Genomic DNA, 27,932 nt, shown 5'->3' on the forward strand with positions numbered 1-27,932 from the left:
GGAGTGGGGGTGTGGGGGTTGGTTTGGTTTGGCGTTGCTTTGGGCTGAGTGGATCTGCTGAGGAATGGTGCTGTCCATGGTCCTGGTGGCCTTGGCCGGACTGGCACTGGCCACCGAGCCCGTCCTGGCTCAGAACGACACGGAGCCCATCGTTTTGGAAGGGAAGTGTTTGGTGGTCTGCGACTCCAACCCGACCACCGACTCCAAGGGCTCCTCGTCCTCTCCGCTGGGCATCTCCGTGCGAGCCGCCAACTCCAAGGTGGCGTTCTCAGCCGTCAGGAGCACCAACCACGAACCCTCCGAGATGAGCAACAAGACCAGGATCATCTACTTTGACCAGGTACAGCCGGGGAGGGGAGGGAGGGGGAGAGGGGGGGGGGGGGGGGGGGGGGAGGGGGGGGAGGGAGGGGGAGGGGGGGGGGAGAGGGAGGGGGGGGAGAGGGAGGGAGAGGAGGGGTGAGAGGGAGGGAGAGAGGGTGAGAGAGAGGGAGGGAGAGGGAGGGAGGGAGAGAGGGGGGGAGGGAGAGAGAGGGGGAGAGGAGGGGGAGTGAGAGGGAGGAAGGGAGGGAGAGAGAGAGGAGAGGGAGTGAGAGTGAGGGAGAGAGGGTGGAGAGGGAGAGAGAGAGGGAGAGGGAGTGAGAGGAGGGAGAGAGGGTGGGGAGAGGGAGAGGAGAGGGAGTGTGTGATAGTGAGGTGGGGAGAGGGAGAGGAGAGGGAGTGAGAGTGAGGGAGAGAGGGGGGGGCAGAGAGAGAGGATGTGAGTGAGGGAGAGAGGGGGGAGAGTGAGTGAGAGTGAGAGAGGGAGAGGAGAGGGAATGAAAGGGAGGAAGGGAGGGAGAGGGAGAAGTGAGAGGGGGGGAGTTACAGAGAGAGAGAGAGAGGGAGAGAAAGAGAGGGGAGAGGGAGAGAAAGAGGGGGGAGAGGGAGAGAAAGAGGGGGGAGAGGGAGTGGGGAGGGAGAGGAGAGGGAGTGAGAGGGAGGGAGGGAGAGAGAGAGAGAAGTGAGGGAGGCAGTCACAGAGAAAGAGGGAGAGGGGGGGGAGAAGGAGTGGGAGAGAAAGGGAGGGAGAGGAGAGGAGAGGGAGTGAGAGAGGGAGTGAGGGAGGGAGAGGAGATGGAGTGAGGGAGGGAGTGAGAGAGAGAGAGAGAGAGAAGTGAGAGGGAGGGAGTCACAGAGAAAGAGGGAGAGAGAGGGAGTAAGGGAGAGGAGAGGGAGGGAGGGAGAGAGGGAGGGAGCGAGGGTGGGGGGAGAGAGAGGGGTGAGAGTGAGGAGAGGGAGAGAGGGGGGGAGGGAGGGAGAGAGGGTGGGGGGGGGGGAGAGAGGGGGTGAGAGGGGGAGAGGGAGAGGGAGAGGGAGGGAGAGAGTGGGGAGAGGGAGAGAGAGAGGGAGAGGAGGGGGAGTGAGAGCGAGGAAGGGAGAGGAGAGGGAGTGAGAGTGAGGGAGAGAGGGTGGAGAGGGAGAGAGAGAGGGAGAGGAGAGGGAGTGAGGGAGAGAGAGGGGGGAGAGGGAGAGGAGAGGGAGTGAGAGTGAGGGAGAGAGGGGGGAGAGGGAGAGAGAGTGAGAGAGGGAGAGGAGAGAGAATGAAAGGGAGGAAGGGAGGGAGAGGGAGAAGTGAGACGGGGGGAGTTACAGAGAGAGAGAGAGAGGGAGAGAAAGAGAGGGGAGAGGGAGAGAAGAGGGGGAGAGGGAGAAAGAGGGGGGAGAGGAGTGGGGAGGGAGAGGAGAGGGAGTGAGAGGGAGGGAGAGAGAGAGAGAAGTGAGGGAGGCAGTCACAGAGAAAGAGGGAGAGGGGGGGGGGGGAGAGCGAGTGGGAGAGAAAGGGAGGGAGAGGAGAGGGAGGGAGTGAGGGAGAGGAGAGGGAGTGAGAGAGAGAGAGAGAAGTGAGAGGGAGGGAGTCACAGAGAAAGAGGGAGAGAGAGGGAGTGAGGGAGAGGAGAGGGAGTGAAGGAGAGAGGGAGTGAGAGAGGAGTCAGTGAGAGTGAGAGGAGAGAGAGAGAGAGAGAGAATATTTTCCTTTTTTCCCCCCTTTCCCCCCAACCCCCGGACCATAAAACCTTCAGATCTCGAAACAGAGCAGATGTGGTGCAGTTCAGAATATCACCTAAACACAGGGACAGAGAGGACAGCACTTGTCTGGGTCTAATATCTGCACTCACCAGCTCTTTGGCAGCTCTTTCCATCAGAGGAAACGAGGTTATTCAGAGACTAAAATCTCCAAAGCATAAATCTGTTTTTCTGCTGATTATTGCAAACATATACGCGGCGATGTGGATAGGTTGTGCACACAAGAGAGTGAGGGAAACGTGGGAGAGGAAACATCAGCCAACATCACAGAGGCAACAAGTGCTTAAAAATGGGAAGAGAAAGAAAGAGAGAGAAAGATAGAGAGAGAGAGAAGAGAAAGAGAGAGTGAGAGAGAGAGAAAGAGAGACTGTGAAATTCACACGATGTGAAAGTAGTGAAAGTGGATCTCAAGCTGAAGGGGATTTGGTGCAGTTCCAGACATAACTGTTCAGACTTTGGATGCGATCAAAAATGATAATGATCCAAACGATAATCTATGTAACACGTTGTGTATTTGTAGGAAAGCAAAAGGTGGGGGATGTGGGGGTTCAGTGATGAAAAGCTAAATGCAACCCAGTTCATTGAGCTGGTGGGGGGGGTTGGGGTTGGGGTTGGGGGGGGTGGGGGTGGTGGGGGGTAAAGCCATTTTGCACTTTAATATTCACGAATTCCACCAAACAAAGAGGTTAACAGCACTGATGTCGCACAGGTTTCTGTTCTGAACGATGACTGATTTAACTGACTGACTGACCTGAAATCTTATTTGCATTTAAGTGGATAAAGTTAGGGGTGGGGGGGGGGGCTTTTTCAGCTGGTAACTGTTAAGGCTCAAGGTGTGAAATAACAGCACACACATAGAAGGGGCATAAAAGTGTGGGGGGGTCAGTCACACCTGGGAGAGAAAGGTTTGGCTCTGCGCAAATTGGTTCTGATCTGATCACCTCTCACAGCCCTAACACTCACCTTTTTTTGTGTGTGTGTGTGTGTGTGGGGGGGATATTAACCTCTTTTGGGGCTTTTCAGCTCCTTTTGTTTTTAATACGGTGCATATTTCAAATTCCCAGCACTCCATTTCTCTCCATCTGCTTCCATCGATTCGCAAATTGCGCACAGCGCGTTAGTGAATGTTCTGCTTCCACTCACTGGAAGTCATCGCTCATCTCAGAAGCACAGCACATAGATAGCGAATTGAGAAGTGTCAGCGACAATGATTGAGGACGTGTGCATTTTTTAATGATCATTATTTTTTGCCTGACCAATTTTTATATGTACATGTATATATATGTATATATATTTTAAATGACAAAAAATAAATCAGGAATAATTTGCAACCTCAGGCCAATGAAATGCAGAATACATCACATCACATCACGACTGGGGACTGAAGGTGGGAGATGGCACATCGAATTGGATGGGTTCGAAATTATGCTTTCGCGAAACCCAAAAAGTAGTTGATTCTTGAAGTTTGATAAACTTCTTCAAGTGTATTCCCCTTCCAAGTCAGGAACCGACCCCTCATCACCCGTGTGTGGGGACAAATATCATTAATCATGAATTATAGTAATATAATAGTGACGAAGGTACGAGGAAATGGGATGCAATGTGTTACTCTTGAGGGGGGAGGGAAAACCAGACAGGCTGGAAAGGAGTGTTAACTTGACCCCCTTCAAAGACCAAATGAAAACTGGACAAAGGTACGGATCAGCCATGATCTAACAGGATGGCAGAACAGGCTTGAGGGATTGAATGGCCTACTCCTGTTCCTATGCTCCTCAATCTCATCTGTTCCAGTCACCAGGAATCCAGAGTGAATCAATTGATAAGTAGAGCAGCAAGGTGGAAGAGGGAGGTGGGTTGAAATGCAATGTAAAGCAAAAAGATGACACTGGTGGCTTCATCATTCTATGAAATGCAAAGGCCGTACCTTTTCCCTGTGCACTGACAGAGTGCACTGACTTCTCACTCTCTTTTACAGATCTTGGTGAATGTGGGGAATTGTTTTACCCTGGAGTCAGTCTTTGTAGCCCCAAGGAAAGGCATTTACAGTTTCAACTTTCATGTTATCAAAGTCTACCAGAGCCAGACTATTCAGGTCAGTGTTTGCATTTTGCTGGTGCTAAAGTTTGTGTCATTTCAGCCAGAGCATTTAATCTTTCCTTCACCGAACTTCTCTTGCAGCTGCCTAGGTGCATAATTTTAACCTCTCAAAGGGTGTGAAATATTAATATCTGTGTATTTAACTCCTGATATGCAAGACCATGGTAAGATAAGAATTGCACTTAATGTTCACAATTATTTTAACTTTCGAGATCTTTATCCTTATCAATGTGATTGTTTTTCCATTGTTTTGAATGTCAAAGTTCAATTCACAGTCGGCATTTAAAAAAATGATAAACCCAACACTTTGATTTCCCCTGTAACTCTTTCTGGATCATCGATTTCAAGATCCTCACACACGTTTTCAAATCCCTTCACGCCCTGGCACCTCTCTACCTCAACATCCTGCTTACTCCCCAACCTATCACTCGTTACCTCCGCTCGACTGGCTCTGACCTCCTGCTTATCCCTCGTGTCCCCCCCCACCCCATTCCACCTTTCAGCCACTGCACTCCGAAACTCTGGAACACCCGCATTCAATCCTTCCACCTTGCTCCCTCATACCCCATCTGCAGATCACACCTGAAGACCTTCTTCTTCAACCATGCATCCTTATTGTTTCTTTGAGTAACGCTGGCAATCATTATAATTCATATCAAAGTATATTTGCCTTCAAAATACACAAACACTACACTTTACATTTTATTCTGTGAAGCTCTTTGAGATATCCCCTGGACATGAATGGTGCTGTATCAAATTAAAGGTTTATGATTATATTGTGATCATCTGGCAACTTGGTATTGGCAAGAAAGTCTTATCTTATTTCACTGTGAACCATTATATTGATTTTTGAGAGTAGACTTTCAGTTTGAAATGAAATGCAGAGTCAATTCCTGGAGGTATAAGGACAGTTTCCCATTCCACCCTATCCTTGCATTTACTGTTCATTATTAAATGAAATTTTCCTTGATGAAATGCATAACTTCCATTCATGCGTAATATTAACGATCGTTAAATCTAAAAGTCATGTTACTTGACTCATTTAATAGCGCCTCTCATCTCTGGGTCAGAAAGTTGTGGGTATAAGTCTTGTGTAAGGACTTGAGCCCGTTGTCTAGGCTAGGAATTGCTGCTTTGTCAGAGGTGACATCTTTCAGATGAGATGTTAAACCGAAGATTCGATGACTAGTGGATATTAAAGATTACATGACACTAAGAGAAGGGAATTTCTCGTTGTAACTTGGTCCACAATCTTGGTTGCTGATTAACTTCCTGTCTGTTTGTTGGACTGTGATGACATAAATGTCTTCTGTGTTGGCCTTGAAAAACAATAATTACGGTGACGTGCTCTACAATGTTTTGATGTAATAAAAAATGCTATTGCTATAAAAATGCAAGTTTGTTCTCTAAAAGAGAAAGGATAATGCACATTGATATTATTAATCACCACATTTGTTGCAGAAATTATGATTAGAATTGTTATTTAAATGTACATGTCTCTCGCTGCTGATGACAAAACAACTTTAATGAACCTCAATTAACTTTGGATTAAATTAAGGCATCTTTAAAATTATAGTGAGTATCCCACTGAGTAAAGCTCTTGGGTTTATATTCCCAAGCAGATTTGTAAGCATTCTTTTCCCCCCACTGCAATTATTCATTCCAGTGTCGAACAATTCTCTTTGAAGTGACCTTCTCTTGAATTGTTCTTTTCTTTAAATATTGAAACCCTTACGTGGAGTTCTTTAGCGTCGTGGTTACTGCGCTCGCCTTGCAAGCAAGACAACCTGGGTTTGATTCCTGGGCAGGGCGAAACCTTAGGCAAATATCCTTACTCCACACGCCTCTGTTTACCTATCAGTAAGTAGGAATCTGGTTGTCAGTTGATTGGAGGAGGCCGCCAAAAAAACATAGCAAAACGTGGTCACTGAATCCATGACTGTTTGTAGGTCACTGGTGTGCACAATTGGCTTCCATGTTTTTCTCACAAATACACCATCAACCCATTTTACAATATAGTCTGTGAAGCATTTTGAGATGTCTTGAAGACGTGATAAGCTGCTATATTAAATGCAAGGATTATTATTATTATTGTTACATGCCAGAGTTTGTGTTGGGGTACCGCTGGAGGTTAACCAGCTAAAACTGCATAGCTTTCCATTGAAAACACTATCTGGCACACTTATCCAGGTAGGACCAATCTACTAGTTAAGGCTCTGGGTTGTAAGGTTAACAAGAACTGAGTGGGAAGAATTTATACCCACAGTCCTTATACTTTCAGCTCTGTGGAAACTAAAGGAAAACGAAAGAACTGAAAGAGGAAGGATTGATTTCATTTAAACTGTACACTATCTTTTTTTAACATATTCATGAGCATTCTTTCCTAAAGGATTCCATCCTGCTTCATGCACTATGGATAATTCTGATTTTCTTTAGTCATGCTTTTTGGTTTAAGCCTGTGCTGAATTTTACAATTTGATCGGATGAAGTTCCTAATATAAATATTCAGAACACCACATTAATTAACCTTAATTACAACTGGATAAGATGAAAGCTTCTTTTGAATTACAGCAAGTCACCCACTGAGAATAGCCTATTCCATATGTATACCATTTCATTGTTTTATCTTTATTCCACTTTACTGGAGAAAGGTCACAAAACATTATTAATAATGATATGAACAGTTTATCTGTGGTGATCATACATTTCCTTCCAGACAGCTTCAATACAATAATAATAATCCTTGCATTTGATATAGCGCCTTATCAAGTCTTCTAGACGTCTCAAAATGCTGCACAGAATATACTGTAAAATGAATTGACTATTTGTGGGCGAAATGTGGCAGTCTATTGCGTCACAGCATTATCCCACAAACTGTCATGGATTGAGTGACCAAATCATTATTTTATTTATATTTTTTCTTGAGGGATTACTATCGGGCGTGTGCAACATTACATGTGAACATAAGAATTAGGAGCAGGAGTAGGCCATTCGGCCGCTCGTGCCTGCCCCGCCATTCGATAAGATCATGGCTGATCTTCAGACCTAACTCTAATTACCTGCCTTATCCCCATATCCCCTAATCCCTCTATTTTTTAAAAATCTATCAGTCTCAGCCTTGAAGATGTTCAAGGACTGAGCATCTACAGCCTTCTGGGGTAGTGAATTTATGGAATTCACTACCCTCTGAGTGCAGAAATGTTTCCTCAACTCTGTTCTAAAAGGCTGACCCTTAATTTTAAGACTGTGACCCCTGGTTATAGATTCTCCTACCAGGGGAAACAGTCCCTCAATGTCTATTTTATCCAGCCCTTTAAGAATCTTATATGTTTCAATAAGATCTCCCCTAATTCTTCTGTACTCCAGAGAATATAGCCCTAGTTTATTCAGCCTATCCTCGTAGGTCAGTCCCCTCATCCCGGGAACTCACCGAGTGAATCTACACTGCACCCCCTCCAGGGCAAGTATGTCCTTTTTTAAATAAGGAGACCAAAACTGCACACAGTACTCTAGGTATGGTCTCACCAAGGCTCTACACAGTTGCAGCGAGACTTCCCTACTCTTGTACTCTAAACCTTTTGCAATGAATGCTAGCATGCCGTTCGCCTTCTTAGTTGCTTGCTGCACCTGCAAACTAAATTTTTGAGACTGGTGTACAAGGACACCCAAATCCCTCTGAACACTGAGACTATCATATGTGAGCTGCCTACAATTACACAGTCATCGTAAGTACTTTGAGTCACAATGTAGTACTTTGAGATGTCCGCCTGATGTGAATGCGACTATATCAAATGTAAGGATTATAATTATTATAGCTTGCATCTGTACTTATATAGTACCTTTCACATCTCAAACCACTCCATAGAGAGTCAGGCACAACTGAGAGATGAGAGGTCGAAAGGAGGTGACTGAAAGCACAAAGAGGTGGCAGATGCTTAGAGAATTATATATTATATGAGTTAGTATTCCTTGTGGTGTACTACTATTGTAGCAAAATGTGTTGGAAAAATCAGAAAAATTCAAAAATCAGTTCTATTTACTGTTTTAAGATAGCCTAACATCCTTTGCAGTTTGTACTGCACATTTTGTTCGACTCCATATAGTGTATTTAAGCGTCTTATGATTTGGCCACAAATCTGTGCAGAGAGTTCACAACACCATGCAATCTGNAAAAATTAGGTTCCCTTCCATGGTTAGGAAGTTAATGTCCAATCGACAAGCTGTGTGAGGGTAACCATCTTTCAGCAGCTTGGGACGTCCTCCTGACATGTAAATGTAAATTTGTTTTGTATTTCAATCAGAAATTGAGTAAGAACACTCTCGAATTGGTAATATTTTAGTATTTAGGAGGTTTTATATTAGTTTATGCTTCAGTGAAAGAAAGTGGCCTTTTCCTGTACATGTGTGAGCTGCCTACAAATACAAAATTCTACGAAGAGCTTTGAGACATCTCGACAACATGATAAAGTGTTATTGTCCAATACGAGGATTATTTATTCTGATTATTATTATGCACATGATCTCTATTTGCTTCTAGAAAAGTCATTTTTCTCTTTCAAAATGGTGTGTTGTGTACATTCAAAGGTGATGGTGTCTTGTGAGTCTTTCTATGTATTTCATATCTCACACGTGCAGACTGAATGACTGAGAAGGGGCAGGGAAATTCATCATTGAGTACATGGAACTGACTCCAGGGAAGCTGAATACATTGATGTCTGCTTCAAACACATGCAACAATTGAATTATCGGTCAGTCGCTTGATGGCTGTTCGTGTGCAAATTGGCTGCCACGTTTTGCCCACAAAATTCACAGTCAACCCGCTTTACGGGTGGGTTATCTTGCGGGGCTCTTTGAGACATCTCGACAATGTAATAAGCCACTATCTCAAATCCAAGGATTATTATCATAAAACGACACAATTTAATTCATGAAACACATGTCCTACCAGTGGCACGGCAGTAGATATGTACGATGACAAAGCCTTTAGATTCCTGACTTGAGTTCTTGTTCCGGACAATGCTGTGCCATGAGTTGGACTTGTGTGCCATTGGTAGCTCTCACATAATCTCCAGATCACTATCTGCGAGCAGACTGATGGGCATTTCCGAACTCTGCATAATTATCTACTCTTATGATTGATGGCTCTTTCACTATGATCTACCAGTCCTGAGGACAGGGCTGCTTGAACAGTTGACCATGTGTAACCCAGCCACAGCGATCAGTCTATATGGATGTACCAATGCATCCCCAACATAAGGCATTTTAGATTATTGTGCAGCTTTCATGTTGGACAATACTTCCACTCTGGTGAATTGCATTGGAGTCATTTGCTGGTTCAGCAGTCATGAATGCCAGAGGGAGAGAGAAACTGATCTCATAGCTACGTTATTCAGTAATGCCTAACTTCTGTTATACTGTGCACCTCATCAACATCAGTGCTTATATTTCACTCGTAACCCAACACTTTATTTAAAGGCTGACTCATTTACTCATGTTTGTACCTACACCTCTTTGTAATTTCCAGGTTGGTACATGAGACTGTGACTTTCTAGATATGTGCTGAGCACTTGGCTAAGTGTACATGTCGGAGTGATTTTCACCCTGTTGTGTTGCTTCTGGTTGTTCCTTTAGGGAGTGAAAGATAGACCAGTGTGACATACATCTACACATGTGAGGGAGAAGGGAATAGAGACTTTTGGGAGAAAATATTTGAAGGGATACAGGCTCATGTGGAGAATAAACACCGGCACGGACTAATAGGCTGAAGGGTCTGTTCCTGTTTTGTAATGTCTGTCTGTCTGTCTGCATCATAAGTGCCTTGGGATGTCCTCCTGATGTGAAAGGTACTATACAAATGTAATTTGGTATTGTATGATGTCCTTTGGGATCTAGGGTGTCCATTTCTTGTATTGTTGAACTCTTGTATATATCTGAAGCATCATCTGAAGCATCATCAATTACCTCCAATGGTTCAGGTACTGTGCAGCCCTTTATGGGAATCAGGTGTAAACCCCCAGTGATAGTAAGTCAAATTATTAATATAAAGTCACACCAATCAATCACATTAAAATTAGTGCTTTCCACAACTCAGGTTAGATTCTAATTTCATAAATTCTTAAAATGGTTTTACAAGTTCATAAAAAGATTATGCATTAACTTACTCGTTTCTGTTCATTGCTTTACTATGTTATATTATAATTGACAGGCAGATCACGTGTGGTGGGAAGCAGGAAGTTTACTAAATCCTATCAATATTAAAGCACATCTTTTGGCTTCTCCATTGCTAGGAACCATGTGATGTGTTTATATGAAATATAGCTGAGAAATGCAGGGCATGTCACATTGCAACCTCCCTCAGACTGCCTTTTCATCCTATTGCAGTCCTCCGGCGGTCTTCTCTCTAAATATTATGATAGGTTTGTCAATAAGAGTAAGGAGTATGGAGACAATGCTGTGTGTGGTCTATCAAACTGTTGGCATTTGAGACAGGGCCTTTTACTTCGGGAAGATATCTCCAAGCACTTTGCTGGATATACGGTAAAGTGTATGTGAAGGATGATTAACCCAAATAATGGTTAATCATCCTAAGCCAAGCTGTGATATCTTTGGTAGTGTTTGCCGTATATTTCAATGTCAGTGGTACATCTACTGTAAAAGTACGAGAGATGGGAGCATATATTATTCAGAGTGTTTGGCGGAAGACTGCTGTCCTGTTTTCCTGTTTTAGTAGGTATAATATGTTTCATATGTCTCCTGCTGCAGATGTCATTTTGAATAAACAGTGTCAGGATTACTACAAAGGAAATGTGAAACATATTGGAATTCCAATGCTTTGGGGAGACCATGGGTCTGTCTCTGATGTATCATTTTCCAATATTTACTGCATTGTTCCACAGAACTGTAGACTAATGGTTAGTTATATTGAGCTGCTATTTGTGATTGGTGCCGAAATGCCAATACCAGTGGTTGGACCGTGTACAGAGGGAGAAATAAATATTAGGGAGATTGAGTGAGAAAATACTGCTTTCTTTGACAAACTAATCACTACACTTTGGAGTAAATCCTGTGAAGAACTTTGAGATGTTTAATGGAACAAGGCACTATATCAAGCACAAGGATTATTATTATATATTATTATTTTAGATGTTCTTTAAAAAGATTTTTTACGAGCTTCACTGGAAAGTTTTAGAGGAAATTAAAAGCTTAAAGACGAAAGATAAATATCGCTCCTAACTCCATCATAATTTTCAGTGGTATATTTTATTCTCTTTCTTTCCATGTGCTTGGCAGCTCTTTCTGTTCTATTATCTTTTGCTAGGTCTTCTTCCTCAGTTAGATTTCTTCGGTTTCAAACATTTATGAAATAACGCCAGCAATCTGAGAGAGTGCTAACTCCCTCTAATTGTACAATTCACACACTGGATATTTGTGAGTATAATTTAAAAGGACTATGAAAAGTCTGAAACAACATGAAACCTCAAATGCTTCTTTTTGAGCAGCTGCTCAAGCAATAGAAAGAGATAATATTCTGCACAAGCTGCAAAAAAAGAGGAAAACTTTACATTATTTAAAACGTAGAAATACTCTCCAGGTAATCGACTATCTGGAAAAGCATAGATGGAAAATGACCCAAGTAGAGATTACATAGTTCGATATGTATTAAACACATGTATATTTGGCCAAATGTAGGAATTAATTGCCTAAAGCTTGTACATTTAATGGTAAAACTATGCCTTCTTGAAATGTTTCACTGTACAGTAATAATCCTTGCATTTGATACAGGGTCTTTTACTTCGGGAAATATCTCCAAGCACTTTGCTGGATATACTGTAAAGTGTATGTGAAGGATGATTAACCCAAATAATGGTTCAACTGGCTGAGAGTGCCGGCATTGCTGTGTGGTTAACATCCTGCATTAATAAAATAAATGTGATTCTACTGACTGTCTGTGAAGATCCCCCTGCCTGAGTGGTTTGACGGTGGCTCATTAAATGGAAAGAAAATTGCACATTCAGTGGACGACTCTAAATTATTAAATAAGATAATGAAGCAGTGAGCTTTTGGATAGTATGGGAAATCTCATGGACAATAAAGCACTTATTATAGTAGTTGTATGCTATTCTTTAACTAACTCTTAATCCCTTATTCTGTCTTAACGTATGGATTATTATTATTTAACATATTGGTACGGTATTCTAGAATATTACTAGATATTTTACCTAAAAGGAACTATCTGATAAATCAAGAGAATGGGTATTAATGTGTTGTAAAATTTCACCAGGGTGATATTAAGAGAAAAAAAACTGCACAAAGTTCTCATATTCCCAATACTGGCTCACAATTGTTTTCAAGCCCATATCGGGGCTTTTAGTGAATGCACTCGGATTCTGCTAGCCAAGTCTTCACGCTAACAGAATATAAGGACTAATCGCTCGGGCCAGCACTTCAATCAATTTTCAGTCTTTATTCTGACATAAACGATGAAACATTCATTGTAATTGCATTATAATTACAGACTTCAGTAAAATGCTTCTAATTGCTCGCCAGAAGTTATTGAGCCCCTAAGACATTTGGATTTGAGACTGAATGTTAAATTCATAAATAGTACTGTAAAAGGAGCAGAACAAATAGAGCTCTATTTAATGAATTAATTTTAGATAACTGGTAGTTTCTCCTCTAACATTTCTAAGGATTCAGCCTAGCCTGAAGAAAAGACAACTTCTTGTCTCTGTAAAGGAGCCCAGACCAAATGTGTCTAAGCAGTCATCGCTCTCTGAATCGTCTGGACAATATGGCTGATGGTTTAGATTTTTTAACATAAAAGGTAATTATAACGCTCAAATTCAACTGTTGACCAATGACCCAACATGTTCTATGTTGGGATCATGAAACTCAAGCCAATAGGGAAATTGTTTATTAACTCTCAATATTTCTGCAAATTAACCCTTTGTGTACTAAATCCCAGAATCACCCCTATTCTTTATTCTATCCTCATGATAATAATCCTTGCATTTGATATAGAACCTTATCACATTGTCACCTTAAAATATTTCACAGGATTTTACTGCGAAGAGCAGTAACTGCATATTTGTAGGCGAATGAGCAAACAATTTGCACACAGCAATGTCCCACTAGTTGCAAGTCTTCCAAATTTTGCAGTCTTGTAATATCAACATACATGAAGGTCTTCTTGCTGGCAATTAGTCTGCCGTTGGCCTTGGCTGTATTTCCATTCAGAGCAAAGTTGAGTGAAAGAAATGGAAAAATTAATTTCAGTCCTTCATCTGAGAATCCAAGTACTAAGTAATGACTGAAACAGCAAAGGCACATTAAGGATTTTAAAATTCAATTGTTGTGGTAGCATTTTCTACCATAACTATATTTATAAATTGTAACCACACATTCTAAAATGCCTGAAGACTGTTTTTATTGAAGTCTATATCAGTTCCTTGTTGTAAATTAGACTGATGTTGTGCTAAAGAGATTAAATCCTACCCCAAATCTGATTTGTTGTGATGCATATTGGTAATAGTGAAAGTTACCTAAGAGCAAAACGTATGCAGACATTTCAATATTCATATAAACAAATCTTCACACTGGCTAGCAATTTATTCTTATTTGAATTGTTAATGTTACATCAACAGATGGGATTCTAATTGAGATTTGAGTCTGACACTTAAAGCTCCAATATAAGCAATCAAAAAACCTCCAATCTAAGCAATCAAATTCTCTTTAGAAATATAGCGTTTGGTAGAAAGCATTTTGATGCACTAATGATTGTTCATGTATTTTACAACAAAATAAAGTTTCAAGAAGTGTGGGTTTCCTTAGTAATGACAGTCACTTCATTTCATTTTTAAACTCAAGCCTGGAATGGGTGTCGATTGGCTTAATTGAGGAAAGCTACTGATTTGGTTATCATTATGTATTCCTCTGATGGGTATTTGCACACATTATCATGATGATTGCATGAAAACATTTTTCTTTAGAGAGTCTTACAGCATCAGATGAGGCCTTTGGGGCTTATGGTACATGAAACCGCATGCACCGTAATGGTTTCATGCACCTGCATGAAACCGACCACCTGCTCCCTCGACCCCATCCCTACCCCTCTCCTTACCTCCCAGCTCCAACTCCTTGTTCCTCTGCTCACAGACATCATAAGCCTCTCCCTGTCCACTGGTACTGTTCCCACCACATCCGGAAGCTTGGTATCTTGTTTGACCCTCAACTGCCCCATATACGTGCCATGACTCGCTCTGCCTTCCCCCACCTCCGCAATGTCACTGGGCTCCACCACTGTCTCACACCACAGGCCGACAAAACCCTCATACACACTTTCATTACATCGAGGATCGACTATGCAAATTCACTGCTTGTCGGCCTCCCAAATTCCTCGCTCTATAGGTTGCAGATCATCCAGAACTCTGCAGCCCGTGTCCTCTCCCGCACCAGATTCCGTGACCCTACCACCCCCATCCTCGCCCGACTCCACTGGCTTCCCATCACACAGAGGATACAGTTCAAGTTCCTGGTCCTCACCTTCAAAGCCCTCCATGGTCTTTCTCCCTCCTACCTCTGCGACCTCCTAACCCCCTACCAACCTGTCCACTCCCTCCATTCAGTGGGCTTCAGCCTGCTTCACGTCCCCTGCCTCACTTGGCGGGAGTGCCACTCTGCCCCCACCCTCTGGAACTCCATCCTGCAGTCCCTCTGCCTTGCCCCCTACCTTGCTTCCTTCAAGACCCATCTCAAGACCTTCCTCTTCGATCGTACTTTCAATCACCCTGCTTCCCCCCCCAGCCTCCACCCTACCTGACTCCGACCCCCAGCTCGGGTCCGAAACTCTGATAGTCCAAAGCCTTGGGTCGTCCTCCCGATGTGAAAGGTGTTATATAAGTGTAATTTTGTTGTTGTTGTTCGTGCCCATACTGGCTCTCTTAAAGAACGAACCATTTTGTCCTGCTCCTTGCTTTCTCTCAGTTACCTTTTTCAGATATATGTCAAATTCCCCTTTAAAAGCTGTTCTGGATTCTACTTCAACTCTGCTTTCGGGTCAGGTATTCCACGTCCTAATTACGTTCTGTATCAATAAAAAAAATCCTAACCTCCCTCTAAATTTTCTTTTTGGTAATGAGCACGATACGTTCAGAGCTGTCCTGGAAGTTTTGAGGACTTTTTGTTTTCATGTTTCCCTTTTATGATGAACCACAGCACTATTCAAAAGAGAACAGTTTCTCCCAGAGTCCTGGCCAACAAATCCCCCAAAATAATGGAGGTCAGTCACTTCACAGATGATTGTAGGACATTGAGCAGTTTGCGCAGAGGGTAGCACGTCAACCATAAGAGTGCAGTGCAAAAATCTAGCATGGAGGAGAGCTTTAATTAGCAGAGACCAATACCCCCAGGCTCTGCTCCCTCCTCCTCTGCTCCGACATGGCCAGGGTTCTCTCTCCTTTGCTCCAGATCTAAATTTTCATGGACTTCTTCGAATGTCCTTGGTGCACCCCAGGTTAGGATTGCTGAGATTCACAGAAAACAAGGATAATTTGTATGTTGCTTGATGTCTCGGTATTCTACCTGTTTAGTTAAATCTGCATTTTCACTGTTGAACCTTCCTGGGAAGGTGTCAATAGATGCTGCTAATTAGACTTTCAATTGAAAACAGCTAAGTAAGGGAATGAAGATAAGTGAGAGGTATAATTGGATTCTATAGAAATAGTGCATGCAAAGAAAAGACTCATTTAATCATAGTTTTCTGAGTCAGTGCTAGGAAATATGTAGCCCTTTGAACATAGTGTGAAGCTGCAAACCACTACTGTTTACAATACAGGCAATTCTGGTTGTACTCAACATTGCTCATCCATTTTGCACTTGCCTTTGTTACAGCTACATAATTTTAAAAGGTTAGTTGGTTTGTATTAGTGCTAATAAAGGATATAGGTACTTGATTAAATATTCAAAAGAAATAGTTTATTCTGAAGTAAAATGGATCTGAATTACTCACACCTCTCATTAATAAACCCTAACAATAATACTGTAAACACCATCTTAAAAGTGAACACCTTTTCATGCACAGTGAAGTTGGGGGAAGTTTTGATTACTTAATAGGCCTTTGAAGACAAGGAGCTTGGATAGGCACAGGTGATATTTAACTTGCTAATTAGCTCTGCCCTTTCCTTAGTTTAGGTTTGAGATGGTTGGTTGCACTTGTCTCTTTTTCAGTTTTCATTCAGAAGAACAAGTGTGTTTTGTGAGTAACCGTGTTTTTCAATCTCTCTACTTCCCCCACCTGCCCTCCAACCTCCCCGACCCCGAGCTCAGGTCTGTAACTCTGTCTGTCCAGCGCCTTGGGACATCCTCCTGACATGAAAGTCGCTATACGAATGGAATTTTGTTGTTGCATCTATAAATAATAACAATCTTTGATATAGCGCCTTATCATGTGTGCGAGACGTCTCAAAGCGCTTCTTAGAATATACTGTAAAGTGAATTGACTGTATATTTTGTGGATGAAACATGGCAGCCAATTGCGCACAGCAGTGTCCCACAAACAGTCATGGATTAAAGTGACCAATTTATTATCATTTTTTTTCGGAAGGAATTGTTACGCATGGAAAAGTGATCCACCAATGGACTAACAACTGGGTTCCTATTTACTGCTCGGTAAACAGAGGAGTGTGGAGTAAGGAAACTTGCCCACAGTTTCGCCCTGCCCGGGAAGCAAACCCAGATCCCTCACTTGCGAGGCGAATGCTCTAACCACTGAGCTATAGGACTCCACAAATGTCTGTTGTTAAATTTAGAATTGATATGTTTTGTTACATTGTGCATTTAGAATGATGAAGTGATGTGAAATGCAGAAGAAAGAAATATAAAGTTCAACCTGCACGAAGCAGGAAAGTGTTTTTTTTACTATTTATATACATTTTAAATGCTCTTTTCCGTGAACAGAAGTACTTTAGCCTTGTAAAATTTCAGACAAGCAGAACCTTTTATAGGCGCTATATCGAGTGGGAAGATGTTGATTATTACTGTGGCCACAAGATTTTTGCTATAAAAATGTTTTGATTTTTATCGGCTGTTGTGTTTGATTTATGATGTGCTACTGTGAAATTTGCTTCATTAAGAACCTGTTGCAACATAGTTGGGGTTGTGTAGTATTGACTATCTCTAAAAGTAACAATTTTTTTTTACTTTTATTGATTTTTAACCCATTCAGACCAACTCCAAATCTCTAAATTCCTAACTGGGTGTTTTTCTAAGCTGCTGTTTTTATCTTCTAGCAGTGGTTGATTGACCTGTTTATTTGCAACTAGAAACATTTGCAGTAAACACCTAGTTTCACTGGAAATTGTGAAAATATTATTGAACCCTGTATCAACAGGTATTGCAATTTGTGTTTTCCTTTGTCGTTCTCTCTCTCTCCTCCCTTCCTAGTTATCCATGTGAGACTTCAGAAATAGATCAAAATTGTTTGTTTACTTCATGGTTGTTTGAGCGACAGTGTGGTGTGAAAATTGGCTGCTGGGTTTGCTTTCAAATGCAGTCGTTACACTTCACAGTAAAATCTTGTGGAGTGCTTCCGATGACGTAATAAGGTACTATATCAAATGCCAGGATTATAAAAGTACTTGTACAAGGGCTGTCTGAAAGTGGTGTAGCTGTGAATGGAGTAGCCTTGAATACTTACACTGTACAGTGACCTCAGCCAAGCTATCTGGAAGAGATGTTTAAAGAGAGTCAGGTGTTTTTACTAAATCGGAAATGTGAAATTCCTTGTTGTATTGGTTCAGGAACCATATAGGGAAGTGCTTGTCTTGACTGCCGAATGAGGAAGGGAGTGACTTATTTTCCCGCAAATGGAGTACGGTTATATAATATCTTGTCCAAGTGGTAACCCTGGCTTTATTTTTCTTTCTCTCTCCCCTTGCATAGTCCAAAGGTGCTGAGGGAAATTGTTTCTCAATTGCTACTCTAATTAAAGTCAGGGAGCCAATAACTCAGAGTGCGATTTAAGCCTAGGATCTTTGGATGTGTTATGACCCACTTTTTACCTCTTACCCACTAGGCCATTGAGTGAGCTGAACTTTCCCTCTGTGTGGGTGACAGTTAAATCGTTCAGGCAGTGACACAGCAATGTATAAAATCGAGTCAACAGACGTTATTTCAAGGAAAAATAATTCAGACGAAAACAATAGCACTCTTAGGGTTGTGTACCTTTACCAGTCCATCAGCTCTAATGAAAATAATCTCAGGGTAGCAAAAAAAAGGTTGAGAGCACAAAGGTCTCTGGTTACCAAATGATACAAAATGTTCCAGCTCGAAATTATACTACTGCTACCATTTGTTTTCTCCTCTTACTCTATTGCCGCTGGGTTACCTCATGATTGCTTACAAATCATTGTAAATTTACAAATAAGGGAATGCTTTTGCTGTGAGAAAACAAACACTGGGTCGTCAAGCCCATTGCTTCTGCAGTGTGCAATTTTTCTATTTCATTTAACGCAAAAAAAACTTACAACATAGTAATGTGCAATTTTTATACACTCTTTAAATTCTCCGTCTTGCTGATTGCCTAGTTCCCCCTGCATTGACTGGAGCTCCTTATCAGTCGCTGCTTCAGAAGCAACATTTATTTGGACAGAAATATCAAGTGTTTTCAGAACAAGTTTAAAAAGGGGATGTGTTTGGCACAACATTTACCTCCGAATCTCACTAAGAATGGTTGCAATGGGTTACCAGGAAGGATGGTTAAAGCCAGAACACTTGACTCGACTTAAACTGCCAGAGGCCGTAATGGATTTGTATTCTGAAAGATTGAGATCAAGTTGGCCGAGGAACCTCTTTCATCTGAACATCTCTTGTGTTACAAGCTTAATGCAATCATTACCCGTCAGTATATGTCTTGCACATGGGCATAAATACCAGTGCAGGTCAATAACCCGTAACTTTACCCTCACAGATTAGAAGGCTGATCGATGGAACCTATAGGTTTCTAAAGCTGGAGACTTGGATTTAATTTCGCCTATAATAACCCCCATCTAAGCACAACTAATGGAAAAAGGTAATAATATTTGAATCGATGATTCATAATCTTTTCTATCCCAATTCCTCAAAGGTCACCTTGATAAAATGAGCTGTGATTGGAAATAGTTAGAGCCAACTTCAGCTTGTCTTTACCATATGGAAGGAACAGTATTGATCATTGATTGCTTGCTAAGGCTAATTTAATCCAAAATTGGTAAACTATTTAACTAAAAAAGATGTTAAACACATCACTGGATGCAGCACTAAAGTGCACAAACCAGAAGCTTTGTGAATTCAAATATTACTCTGTGATGAAATGTGTACACTTAAATCTACAGAACAAGCACAAAAATAACTTCTTATTAATTGAATGTATTTTGCATTCATCTGCACAATATATTCACTTTCCAGTAAATCCCATGAAGTGCTTTGAGATGTCCTCCCAATGTGGAATATATGTTATATATCAAGAATTATTATTGTTATAAAAGCTACAGAGGATAAAGTGAATAAAAGGAAGATTTCAATTTGAATAAGTTTGATTTATGACAGGACCCCTCCCTCCCTCCCTCCCCCAATAATGAAGAATGAAGTAGAAATTAATGTGCTATTTAATCATCATTCAATTCCCAATGTCTTGTTTGTTTTTCATAGTCGAAACCCGAAACTTGTAATGGAAGTTTTTCTTTTCAACCAGTTCAAGTTCACAAAGCCTGAAACACTTAGTCACAGTCTACAGAGTCAGTCAGAAATCTCTAAATGGTGTTTGTTCTGTAAATTCTAAATGTGCACATCTCAGCACAGACTAATAATTGAACTTCCAAGCTTCTCGTCTGTGTAGCTCAGTGCTACATCGGCTGGTGTGTTTATCCTTAGTGTCATTGAGGAACTACAAACACCATCTCTCTTAACCAATTCTGAGTGGCAGGGCATTGACACTTCAATGACATGGTTAGATGAAACAATCCATTGCTGAAAAAAACTATCTCACTGGAGGCATCTTCAGGGTGAAATGTGGTATACCTAATGACAACAATCCTTGCATTTGATGTAGCACCTTATCACATCGTTGAGACGTCTCAAAGTGCTTCACAGGATATACTGTAAAGTAGATTAACTGTATTTTGTGGGTCAAGTACAGCCGCCAGCTGTGCAAAGCAATTTCTGACAAACAGCCATGGAGTGAATGACCAATTTTTTTTTGGGTGGGGTGGTAGGTGGGTGGTCGAGACACTGGGAGAAACTCCCTTCTCTTTTCCAATAGTGCCATGGGATCTTTAACATCCACCTGAACAGGCAGTTGGGACCTCAATTTAATAGCTCAACTGACCTTAGTTGCCGAGCTTCTGTCTCTTTCTTGGGATGAAATATATCTGCACTATCCAGCGGAACTGGTGTCACTTGCGATCCCAGGCAATTCTACTTTCAGTCTGTCAGTTACTAGAATGAATATCGTAAACCCCAGAATTTTATTGCTGTGGTTACTTGATTACCCGAGTTAAAGTGGTTCACATTAATGACCAATTTGTAGTTTCCCTCATGATACTGGACCTCCAAATTTTGTTCATATCTCTTGTGAGAGGCCTTATTAAATGCTTTGTGAAAAAAATGTCAAAGCACATCCAGTAACATTGTTATGTTTTCAAAGAATTTCAATAACATTTTCTAGGCATGACGTGCCTTACATAAATCCATGTTAATTTAGATTTATTGCTATTCCTCTGACTGGGTATGCCTGAAATGATTCCTTTTTATGAAAGACTCCAATATTTTTCTTAACTTTCTTGACCCATAAATCACAAGATTATATACGAAGTCTTTTTTAAAAAATTTAATTAGCTATATTTCCATCTTCTATTATTGCTCATATTTTGCTGAGGCTCTGCATCCCTTCCAACCAAGTACTCTACACCTTCCAGGCTTGCTTTGATTAATACCCTGATGCATTTCAACCTGTCTCTTTTCTTTAATCTTTAAGCACTCTGGTTCTCAAGGAGCATTTTACAACTGACTTCTATTTCCTCCACAAACTCCCTTGCATTTCCCTTGCTGGTTTACGAACTTTATTGCCTGCATTTCCTTGTCATTTGAGTGCAGTTCGGAAATTACAATTTCAATCCAAAGTAATCTTTAACATGGCGGAAGGCAGTTAATTTTAAGGAAATAAAACATAAATTTTCTCTATTGGACATAATTTACAAAAACAAACTCGACTACATTAAAAAAAGAATTGCACGTCGTGTCCTTGTATTNAAAAAAATTGGAAAAGGTAATTGCAAAGCTGTTGGTGACAGTGCATTAATGGATTATATGAAAAAGGCCTCATGCAAATGAACAAAGGTCAGCTTTTCCCAATAGCTCAGAAATAGTGCATTGAATCTTCATGGAATTGGAAGCATGCACTCTTTCTGCTGTGCTGGATTATATCATGATTATACCTAATTTTATCGGGCAACTATCTTAATTGGAAAGGACTTTTTACCCATGCCTCAGCGCTAGCTTTACAAGAATGTATTGCAGCAGTGATCTCGGAGGACTAAGCTGATTGCAGGCGGTTTGCCTGTATTTTTGTTTGGTTGATGGGAAAATGGACACTTTCTTTCAGTTCACGAAATTCAGTTAATATAGGCAACAAGTGCCTGGATGTACTGTGTACTTGGTACTAGTGTGGCACACCTTGGTGCAGGGGATCGATGTCATAAATCCTATTAATATGCCATCTCCAAATGATGCTTGAATAGAGATATTGGGAGTAAAGATGAACAGTGGTGATGTGAGGGGGAAGCAAATGGGCTGCTTCTAATGTGCATTTCAAATTGAAACAAATGGCAATTCTCATTAGAGCTTTAGTAAAGTATTCAGAGTGAGAATCTGCAAGATGACTGTTGATCACAGCCCTGAAACCTGAATGGATATATTGGACCCCGGCTTTGAGACGTTCCAATATAAAATAAGTGCGCAGAAGCTGGCGATGAATGGTTGTGGGTTAGGTTTGGACAGATAGCTCAACCTCTCAACACTTCTAAACAAACTATTATTTAAAAAATGTCAGCACAGACTGTGAGCTCAAATCCCGACGTGGAGCTTAAAACCACAACCTGAGAAGCAAGTGTGCTACCAACGGAGCAAGGCTGATGCCTATTCGTGCTCTAAGGATTAAATTGTCCTAAACTTGCCCAGAGTGCCAGGGCAAGGTAACCTGATCTGACTCCAATGTGGGGCTGAACTGCACAAACCTCTGGACATAAGGAAATGTCATTGAGGACATTTGTTGAATAGTCATTTGAAATGCGTGGCCAGACACTATCAAAGTGGAGAACCCTATTTAGCCTAAATATAAATTTATAGAAGAAAGTTAGCCATCCTCCTTCAAAAGCTGGAACCTCGACTGAACCCAATATTAAATTATATCCGGGTTAATGGGTGGCCCTCTGATCATCCATTTGAAAAAGTAAAACAGCACTTACTGAGGAATTGTAGATTGATTTATTCAGCAATGCCTGATCAATGTACCCGTTCTGTTCTGATCCTGCAACCTTCACTTGGGGACAAATGCTTCCTCTTTCCTTAACCCTAGACTGGACCACACCAAACACCACTTTATTGCTTCATTCAGCCTTCACTTGAAACTCATTCAGATTTACCAAAATGTCAAGGGACTGTTTCAAAGACTTTTTTTGTGATGATTGCCTTTTCCGGTAACTACCAGACTCCTTGGTCAACCTTAGACATCCCTTTGGAATTAGTGGGAGTATCTTCAACTAACGGAACATCTTATTAACTTTGATTTCCATTGACCCCAGGAACTGAAAGTCATTATCCTTCTTAGCTTCATGTTGGACATGTAAGGATAAAGGTATTGTATATTTTATTGCCCATTTCCCAGGGATACTTTAAATTTATGCCAATATTAAATTTTGTTCCGACTCTGAGAATAATCCTATTAATATGCCATCTCCAAATGATGCCTGAATAGAGATATTGGAATAAAGATGACAGTGGTGGTGTGAGGGGGAAGCAAATGGGCTGCTTCTAATGTGCACTTCAAATTGAAACAAATGGCAATTCTCATTAGAGCTTTAGTAAAGTATTCAGAGTGAGAATCGGCAAGATGACTGTTGATCACAGCCCTGGAACCGGAATGGATGTATTGGAACCCGGCTTTGAGACGTTCCAATGTAAAATAAGTGCGCAGAAGCTGGCGATGAATGGTTGTGGGTTAGGTTTGACAGATGGCTCAACCTCTCAACACTACTAAACAAACTATTATTTCAGTAATGACCTTGCTACTACCACCGAGTCTGTCTGGCAGACAGCAATTCGGATGCGCAGTAGCACTTTGCTGATCTTGGGAGTGTTTATTACTTTCTTGGCCATTGCAATGTTTTCAATATGATTCATCCTCTGCTCTTAACGCATCCACAATGTTTTTTAAATTGAGGACATTGTATTCAAATGGCAAAACAGAAGTGCATAATGCAATACAATAGTGTAAAATAACTGCTGTGTGCAATTGGCTGCTGCGTTTCACCCACAAAATATATAGTTAATTCACTTTACAGTATATTCTGTGAAGCGCTTTGAGATGTCTCGAAGTGCTATATCAAATGCAAGGAAATGCAAGGATTATTATTATTAAAAGGTTTTACATAGAATGACACAGAATGATTCAGCGTGGAAACAGATCATTCGACCCAACTAGTCCGTGCCAATGTTTGTACTCCACCTATACCCCTCTTTCTTTCTTTCTTTCTCTCTCTCGCTCGATCTCTGTGTGTGTCTCTCTCTGTCTCTGGCTTTCTGTCTCTCTGTATCTCTCTCATGTATGCATCACATTTCCTCTTGAATACATTGATGCTTTTTGCTCTAACCACAGCTTCCAGCATTAAGTTCCACCGTTGTCTGCGTTAAGTTCCTGCTAATCTCCCATTTAGAGCTGCCGCTGTCTATTTTAAATTGATGCCACTTTGTTTTGGACTCACCAACAAATACAAACAGTCTATCAAAATCCACCTTACCAAATTCTTTCATAATCTTGCACCCAGTACTCCAAATGTGGTCCAATCAAATCTTTGTGTGCATTGAACATTCCTTTCCTACTTTTATATTCTGTCATTTGTGATCCCAGGCAATTCTACTTACAATCCATCAGTTACTGGAATGAATATTATATTTTGTATTTTATATTCCATTCCTCTGGACAGAACTCCAATAACTCTATTTGCATTCCTTATGGCCTTGTTCACTTGTGCTGCAAATTTGGTTTCCTCAATGCTTTGTTTCTCTACCCCTCTTAGGTTCCTACGATCGAGGCTACAGTCAGCTTCTCTTTTTCCTATGAATCACTTCACATTCCATCCTAATAAATTTCACCTGACACCTATTCACCCATTCTATAAGACTATTTATTCTTTGAAATATAATCGAGCAAACAAATCCAAAGAATAATGGCATAAAATAGGTCTAAGACTTCCTGTTCATATAACTGTTAGTTATCGCTGGGAACCTGGGAGTTATGCACCAGCAAATTACAAGTGTTTCTCAGGCTTTTCTATTGCTTTCAATAACGTGAAATATTCATTACTTTCCATTTCTAAAAGGGAATAAAGGATGAATTGCTTTGAAAGTAATTCCTTGTTTTATCATAATTAAAGTGCTTTGTAATGTCCTCCCGCCTTAAAAGGAGCTGCATCAATGTAAACTGTATTATATCATGAAATGCTAATTTTAACTGTTCAAAGCTGTATACATTTTACTTTGGAACTCAGTAACCCGCAAATACAACAACAACAACAGAATTACATTTATAGAGCATCTTACACGTTGGGAGGACGTCCCAAAGCTCTGAACAGTCAGGTGTTGGGGCCCGAGCATCAGTCAGGGGTGGCTTAGAGGTGAGAGAAGGCAGAGATGTGGGAGGGTGACCAAAGGCACGATCAAAGAGGAGGGTGTTGAGACCGGCCCTGAAGGAGGCAAGGGAGGAAGCGAGGTGAAGGGACTGTGGGATGGAGTTCCAGAGTGTGGGGGCAGAGAGGCTGGAAGCCCGGCCACCGATGTTAGGCCATGTTGGGCGGGACACATGGAGCAGATCGGAGCCCGCTGAACGGAGGGAGTCGGCAGGTTGGTAGGGAGTCAATAGGTCAGTAAACCACAAACTCGCAAAACGCCTTCAAGTTTGTTACAGTTTCTGCCATTTTTTTAAATCAAAGGAAGGCTGATTATTACATGGAGTAAAATTAAAAAATCTCTGAGGTTTGTAAACTCATGACATGCTGCGAAAACGGATTTCTTTCTACAGGTGTGTTGAGGTAAAGGTTCAATGCAGTTCTCAAAGTGTTATTGTCCATCCTGATAATTTTAAGAACTTTCTCTTGAAGAAACGGTTTAACGGTTTCACCAACAAAATGTACAGTCAATTCACTTTGAGACGTCTTGAAGATGTGATAAGGTGCTATATCTATTGCTATTATTATTAAATATACATGAAACTGTTCAGACCAGATAATGCCTTATTGCTCATGTCCTTTGTAAGACCAATTTGAGTGAAGAAGAATATTTATTGGAAAAATCCTGCATTTGCAGCATAGGATACAGGCGGATTACAATGCATAATTGCTAAATGCTAGAATTTTTAAAGAGAATTGGTCTTAAGGATCGAACCTAAATTATTAAAAGTGATTTTATTTCCTCAGAAGTATCACTTGCTTATTTTAGTCATAAATCAGCACTTGATGACTTTATTTTCTTCCTGAATAATCCATCAACTGATCTTTCTCCAGAATTAGCATCTTCTATTTTAAAGGGAGAGAAACTAGGTGCAAAACAACCTGAAAGCAGAAATCTAGAACCTGCTGTCAATGTTAAATGCGAGATCCTCTGTTAGTATAGGGTTTAAGTTTGATTGTGAGAGAATTATGACCCCAAATAAACCAAATCCTTGCATTTTAGGAGGTTTGAGTAAAACAAATACCAAAACTGCATAATCTAATAAATCCAAAAGTTGCCCAATTCTGGATATTAGTGAATAAATGTCAAGACCTTACTTATGAGATCTGCTGTATATTTTGGCTTTTTTTTACTCTTGTTCAATGTACAGAATGATAACGATAAATATAACATTTCTCATTGGACTCTTATTGGCAGTAATAAGCACATCACCAGTAATAAGGCCATCAATAATATTTTTATGATGATGGGTTTAATGTGCAGCATTAATGTGACTCCTTAATAAACAAAATCTTAACAGAATCCAGTAGCTTTCCTTCGACTGAATGTAAGCCGCACTGATTTACTTTTGGAGCAAAAGTTCAGTGGAATTCGAGCTGAATTCCTTATTTTGTGAGATCATACCCCTGGCACATGATGATAAATTGTTACTTTTCAGATCGTTCTTGTGTGTTGTAGTAAAAGTGTCTTTTTTTCTTTAAATCCGTAGATTAACCTTATGCTTAATGGTAAACCGGTGATTTCTGCTTTTGCTGGGGACAAGGATGTAACTCGTGAAGCTGCCACGAACGGAGTGCTCCTATATTTAGACAAAGAAGACAAAGCCTACCTGAAGTTGGAGAAAGGTAACCTGGTTGGAGGATGGCAATACTCAACGTTTTCTGGCTTCTTAGTTTTCCTCTGTAAAAGCCCAGCAAAGCATCCTTGAAATCCACACGTAATCCACAAGTTTCTTGATCTAAACCAGTTGTCCTACATGTCGTTTCGAGGATCATTTAAAAATCATGGATTGTTGTTGCAAGTATTAAAGAATTTAATCTGAACTGTATCTCGGTTGGATGTGAACTGTCTGCTTTTTTCCCCCTGAACTAACTGCTATAAAGACCTTTATCTGTTCTGTGAAACGTGTGGCAGGACATAAAGTGGACAAAATATAAACGCAAGAGAAAGAAAACGCGCTTACAGCCGTTGAAATTGAGTTGGAATGGTTTGCCTGCAACATTTAGTGACCAGTTGTATGGACTTTGTGCACAGATATATAATTATAAATCAGTTTTACCTTTTAACAGAGCTGTGAATGAGGTTGTTAAATGCATTAATAATGGCTTTAAACTCATTGTTCCCTTATTTAATATGTCACAGCAAGAAAAGTATACTACTTTACCACCATAACTGTATCATAGCTCTGGGATAAAATCTCATTAATCTAATTACCATGCAACATGTGCTTACATTGCCTTAAACTATAAATCAAAAGTTGTACTATTCTAATCTATCATTGTGTATCTTTAATATTGGAAACTTAGATGTTCTGTTTTTCAATGCACTTTTACATCAAGATCCCCTTCCTTTAAAACCTTTATGGAATAATGTCAGACCTAATGAGCATAATCCACTTTTATCCTCAAGTTTGTGAGGGAAATCTGGTGTCAAAACTGTTTGCTTGTGATAATGTTACATTGTCTTCAGGATGATCTCGCTCCCATAACTCAGTTGATTAGGAGTGGTGTGGCTCACACATGGCATTTCATTGTTCGAGATTCCTGCATGCATTCCGTGGAATAGAGCAATCACCAATTTAATCGACAGGGGAGGTTGGAAGCTGTCCTGTGTTTGAATCTAACCTCTCAAAAACGTATTCATCGATGCAGCTCCTTTTCAGTTTCTAACCCAATCTGGCTATGCGAACTGAAACATTTGTGGCCAATCCAATTTTTAAAGTTGAAAATGTCTTGTGGTTGGATTCTTTTAATATACTTCTTCCCTTCTCCTCTCCCCCTCTCCCCCCCAACCCC

The 27,932-nt window shown here is 40.9% G+C and overlaps 1 protein-coding gene across 1 annotated transcript; it reads left to right on the forward strand.

The window, feature by feature from the left end:
* cbln4 (cerebellin 4 precursor) lies at window positions 1-27,931 on the forward strand. Its single transcript, XM_007912062.2, has 3 exons — window positions 1-340; window positions 4,040-4,156; window positions 26,627-27,931. The coding sequence occupies exons 1-3, from the start codon at window positions 65-67 to the stop codon at window positions 26,843-26,845; spliced, it is 612 nt and encodes a 203-aa protein (XP_007910253.2). The 5' UTR covers window positions 1-64; the 3' UTR covers window positions 26,846-27,931.
* The last annotated feature ends 1 nt before the right edge of the window (window position 27,932 follows it).

The sequence above is a fragment of the Callorhinchus milii genome, unplaced genomic scaffold (genome assembly GCF_018977255.1).
Source record: "Callorhinchus milii isolate IMCB2004 unplaced genomic scaffold, IMCB_Cmil_1.0 Scaffold18, whole genome shotgun sequence".
Classification (NCBI taxonomy): Eukaryota; Metazoa; Chordata; class Chondrichthyes; order Chimaeriformes; family Callorhinchidae; genus Callorhinchus; species Callorhinchus milii.